General features: G+C 44.3%; 1 protein-coding gene across 1 annotated transcript in view; it reads left to right on the top strand.

Moving 5' to 3' along the window:
- Positions 1 to 5153: 5153 nt before the first annotated feature.
- DDX55 (DEAD-box helicase 55) overlaps positions 5154 to 6000 on the top strand; it is a 50578-nt gene continuing 49731 nt past the window's right edge. Inside the window, exon 1 of the mRNA XM_044275691.1 lies at positions 5154 to 5295. Within this exon, the coding sequence (XP_044131626.1) occupies positions 5188 to 5295 (108 nt within the window). The 5' untranslated portion in view covers positions 5154 to 5187. The remainder of the gene's footprint in view (positions 5296 to 6000) is intronic.

Here is a 6000-nt window from a genome sequence, read left to right as displayed (position 1 = left end):
TCATGAACTCCATTGAAAGTCAATAGGGGACGGATCAGTTTTCTATTATCATAGTTAAACTGATCCGTCCCCATTGTCTTGCATTGTGGGTCATGATGGATGCGTTTTGCTCCGCATCCCATGACGGAAAGAAAACCACAACATGCTGCGGTTTACTCTCCGGTATGAGAACGTAACCAAACGGAACGGAATGCATTTTAGAATATTCCGTTCTGTTCAGTTACGTTTTGTCCCCATTGACAATGAATGGGGACAAAACAGAACAGTTTTTTTCTGGTATTGAGACCCTATGATGGATCTCCATACTGGAAAATAGAAACGCTAGTGTGAAAGTAGCCTAAGAAAGATATTTGCACATTGTGCTTTTTGGACTAATTATTGACTGTCCCACAACAAACTGTGGGTCATATATTTTTACTCCGACTCTTGCCATTTTTATGGATCTATATAACTATATATATATATATATATATATATATATATATCTACAGTACAGACCAAAAGTTTGGACACACCTTCTCATTCAAAGAGTTTTCTTTATATTCATGACTATGAAAATTGTAGATTCACACTGAAGGCATCAAAACTATGAATTAAGACATGTGGAATTATATACATAACAGAAACAGCTGAAAATATGTCATATTCTAGGTTCCTCAAAGTAGCCACCTTTTGCTTTGATTACTGCTTTGCACACTCTTGGCATTCTCTTGATGAGCTTCAATAGGTAGTCACCTGAAATGGTCTTCCAACAGTCTTGAAGGAGTTCCTAGAGATGCTTAGCACTTGTTGGCCCTTTTGCCTTGACTCTGCGGTCCAGCTCAACCATCTCGATTGGGTTCAGGTCCGGTGACTGTGGAGGCCAGGTCATCTGGCGCAGCACCCCATCACTCTCCTTCATGGTCAAATAGCCCTTACACAGCCTGAAGGGTGTGTTTGGGGTCATTGTCCTGTTGAAAAATAAATGATGGTCCAACTAAATGCAAACCGGATGGAATAGCATGCCGCTGCAAGATGCTGTGGTAGCCATGCTGGTTCAGTATGCCTTCAATTTTTAATAAATCCCCAACAGTGTCACCAGCAAAGCACCCCCACACCATCACACCTCCTCCTCCATGCTTCACGGTGGGAACCAGGCATGTAGAGTCCATTCGTTCACCTTTTCTGCGTCGCACAAAGACACGGTGGTTGGAACCAAAGATCTCAAATTTGGACTCATCAGACCAAAGCACAGATTTCCACTGGTCTAATGTCCATTCCTTGTGTTCTTTAGCCCAAACAAATCTCTTCTGCTTGTTGCCTGTCCTTAGCAGTGGTTTCCTAGCAGATATTGTACCATGAAGGCCTGATTCACACAGTCTCTTCTTAACAGTTGTTCTAGAGATGTGTCTGCTGCTAGAACTCTGTGTGGCATTGACCTGGTCTCTAATCTGAGCTGCTGTTAACCTGCAATTTCTGAGGCTGGTGACTCGGATGAACTTATCCTCCGCAGCAGAGGTGACTCTTGGTTTTCCTTTCCTGGGGCGGTCCGCATGTGAGCCAGTTTCTTTGTAGCGCTTGATGGTTTTTGTGACTGCACTTGGGGACACTTTCAAAGTTTTCCCAATTTTTCGGACTGACTGACCTTAATTTCTTAAAGTAATGATGGCCACTCGTGTTTCTTTACTTAGCTGCTTTTCTCTTGCCATAATACAAATTCTAACAGTCTATTCAGTAGGACTATCAGCTGTGTATCCACCTGACTTCTCCACAACGCAACTGATGGTCCCAACCCCATTTATAAGGCAAGAAATCCTGACAGGGCACACCTGTGAAGTGAAAACCATTTCAGGTGACTATCTCTTGAAGCTCATCAAGAGAATGCCAAGAGTGTGCAAGGCAGTAATCAAAGCAAAAGGTAGCTACTTTGAAGAACCTAGAATATGACATATTTTCAGTTGTTTCACACTTTTTTGTTATGTATATAATTCCACGTGTTAATTCATAGTTTTGATGCCTTCAGTGTGAATCTACAATTTTCATAGTCATGAAAATAAAGAAAACTCTTTTGGTCTGTACTGTATATAAGCTGCTAGGCACGCAGCATAATTGCATATATTTCTGGACTACAATTTTTGTTGTGTATTAATTGTATCTAGGATATTACTACATTATATTGCAGTTATTAGAGATGAACGAATTTCACGCTTCATTTGGTGGTAAAAGCAGAATTGCGTTATGGATTCCGTTACCACTGACCATAACGCAATTCTATGATGGAATGCATAACATTCTGTCATAATAGAAATCCCTGTTTCCGTTATGCAGGGGAGTCCTCTCCTAAAAAACGGAAACGGGACAGATCCGTTATGCAGGCCATAGACTTCTATTATGACAGAATGAATAATGGAATGCCTCTAAAGGCATTCCGTCATAGAATTGCGGTCCGTGAATTATGGTCCGTGGTAACAGAATCCATAACACAATTCTGCTTTTACCACCATAACATGAAATTCGCTCATCTCTAGCAGTTATATTATGAATGCTTTATTTGTTAAATATATTTTTTTTTTATAGACTCCTTGAGGCACTCGCTTTCTACATTTATAAGAATAGGACATGTTCTATAATTCTGCAGACGGCACAGATGCGGACAGTGCACGGAGTGCTGTCTGCATCTTTTACTGTCCCACTGAAGTGAATGAGCCTGCATCCGACCCGCAAAAAAATGCAGATCGGATGCGGACCCAAACCACAGTCGTGTGCATGAGCCCTTACACATTAGTGAGAACTGTCGGGGAGATTTATCAAAACTGGTGTAAACGCAATTAGGCTTTTCCTTTACACCAGTTTTGATAAATCTTCTCTGTCCTCACTTAAAAAAGTTGTTGGCAGCAAGCAATGATGAAGCAGGGCTTGTACGGAGAACGCTTCACATCTTGTTTTTTATGTACATCCAACATGCACGGTTTTACATGAAAGAAAAAGTGCCAAAACTTGCACCATGGTGTGTAGATTCCTACAGACATGACACATACTTTTTTCATTGGCTATTGTGCGCTGGTTTGCATACGTCACATGTAGACGTTTGTAATTTTTCAAATGAAGAATGCATACAAATGAATCAAAAAAGTATACCACATATATGCAAGAAAAACCTAAATGTATGGTCAAGGAGGCATATGTTTTTGCAAAATTTTCAGCATACATGTTTGAGTAACACCCCAGAGTTGTGTTACTACACGCCTCTACCCCGCTACTATCTTCTAAGAGCCTTTATACTGTAATCTGATATAATTTTTATTATGTCCTCCAGAAATGTGCATAAAACTATGTTAAATGTAATGGTTCATGTAATTAGCCTGGTTACCAGCAGGTGGCAGCAACTCATTGGCAGGGACAGGTTAGTGTTTAGTGTATCTGAGCTGGAATGGTTTATTCCAGCTTAGTTCCCCCTCGGTGGAGAGGTGGGCTGGTCCCACATCCTGCAGTATGGGAGGGGAAGGAAGTTAGAGTGCGTTCCAGCTACCCCTCATAGGGGAAGGCTGATTAATAGTGTTCAGGAGAACCCCTTCTTGGGGAAGACAGCAAGGACATAGTCTCGGCTGAGGCATGTCCATTTATATACCCAGTCTGAGCACCTTCAGCTCTGATGGATGAACGGAGCAGAAACTACAGCCAAACTCCAGGAAGAAAGCATCCCCTGAGAATCCATCTGTGAGATAAGTCCAGAGTCCTAGGAGAAGCCTATTCCTTCTCAGCTAGTCTGTCCCCCCACAGCACAAGTTACAGATAAGTGCAGAAGCTTATCCTGCCACAGTTACAGAGCTACCAAGCAGACGTTTTATCCTGCAAGCTCCACATTTAAAGCAGAAGTACTCACTCCTGCCAATCATTGCCAAAACCTGCTGGGACCAAGACACCAAAGTTGTATACTGTTTGGATGCAAGTTATTTCAAGTAAAGCAACGTTTGAACTTCATCTATAGGTCTGGACATCATTTATTCTGCAAAGTTCCTCTATTAATCCTACTATCACTACACTCAAATTTATTGCAAGTGAGCCAGGAGTCCGGCCGTACCCAGGTAGGAGACACTGTGACACAATTATCAGTACCCTACAGAGACACCATAGGCCATTACACCACTCTGGACTTCCTAATCTGGGACGTGCGTTATAACACCTTGGAAGGGCCCTGGGATAGCACCCTGCGCACGCTGCAATTGGCGTCACGACAAATACAGATTATCCACCCGTACCTAGCAACTGCATTTGCATATATACGACCACTGTATGCCAAAAAAATATTTGTGAACTAAGCCATAGATAGATAGCTAGATCATCATCCCAGGTCTAGAGGGGATGTCTTGGATTTTGTTGGCTGTCTGCTATACCATTCCCGGCCTGTACACATCTCAGCAGGCAGCAGATGAGGTGACGTCATCGAGCCTGCTGTGCGGAGCAGGACAGAGCACAAGTCTCGGGGATGATGTGCTTCTTTCATCGGGGAAATGGGGCTAGGTGAGTGTTACTTTTTTATTTTATTTAAATTACAAGGGCTTCTTTATTGCACCGGAGCACTATTATAAACGGGAACACTAAGGCCCCTTGCAGACGAGCATGTCCGGATGCGTTGCGGATGCGTTGCGGATGCGTTGCGGATGCGTTCAGTTTTTATCACGCGGGTGCAATGCGATTTAATGCACGCGTGTGATAAAAAAATGAATGTATACAAACATCTCTTAGCAACCATGCGGGAAAAATGCAAGGTTGAGCATCCCTGGTTTAGTGTACTAGAATCATTAGACGCTATGTGCGCCACTGATATTGGCTTTGCAAAGGTTGGGAGGTTTGTATCTAATGACATAGTTATTACATTTCTCTACTACAGAACTACTGCGAATTACAGATAACTGGCAGCATTATGAACATGGCGCCCCCTGCAGGCACTTAACTGCCTCATGGATGGCGCCTCCCTGTATTCTGTAAACGTGTAATTACAGTGGAACAGCACAGAATATTTGAATTGCTTTATAAATCTAGTTTAGGATGAATAACAATGCCACATTCCCACTTTCTATTTATTTCCGCCGCGGTTTTACTCTTTATTTGTAATATGTCCGGAACCTGTTTGTTGCTCTCAGTTTTCCAAGGGGACTCTTTAACCGGGTGCACTGGCCTCACGTGCGAGGCTGGGGTTGCAGGAAGATGGAGAACGTTACAGAAGGGACTTGGGACTCTTTGCCGGAGAGGCTGAATGACCAGATCCGCCAGACTCTGAGGGAGCTGCGCTTCACCCACATGACGCCGGTGCAGGTATTGCTGCTGCCCGCCCTCCATCTTGTCTGTGATCGGGCCGTGGGGCTGATGTGCTCCTCACAGATGACACTGGAGGCTGCACATGGGACATGTGGCGACTTATTTATTTAAGTATTTTTGTTTTTTAAATGTAACTGCAGTACCCCGGAAGGACAACTGCAAAGTGTTAAAGGGCTAGGACCCCCACTGATCGTGAGCACAGGGCCCCGTACCTAGTGGAGCCCCCGGAAGTGGATGGAGCTCCTGGTCAGAAATGTCTGCTGCTGCTTCATTCATTTCTATGGGAGTTCCGGAGATAGTGGAGCGCTGTACTAATACTTTCACACTGCGTTGTTGGATACCGGTGTTCTAACAAAAAACCTTACCCCATGAAAATCCCTTACCCCTCGTCGCTTCCGGTGACGCGGCCGCATCGGACATGATGAAGATCAGCTGGAGGAGGGGGTGTGCGCCTCAGCGCAAGCGCACTACCACGGGTAAGGTAAAATTACATGGAGCGATGCGGGAGAAGCGGCTGCCAAATGCGCATGCGCAGGGAGAGACCGACCTGATCGAAGCCAGCCAGCACAGCAATGCATCTGAAGCGCTGTGTCCACGCGTGCGCACAGCGTTTCAGATGCATTGCTGAATGGCTTCGATCAGGTTGGTCTCTCCCTGCGCATGCGCATTTGGTGGCTGCTTCTCCGGCATCGCTCCCTGTAA

This window comes from Bufo gargarizans, chromosome 1, assembly GCF_014858855.1.
Source record: "Bufo gargarizans isolate SCDJY-AF-19 chromosome 1, ASM1485885v1, whole genome shotgun sequence".
NCBI classification, from domain to species: Eukaryota; Metazoa; Chordata; class Amphibia; order Anura; family Bufonidae; genus Bufo; species Bufo gargarizans.
Note: the sequence above shows the minus strand (reverse complement) of the source record. Positions and strands in the feature narration are given on the sequence as shown.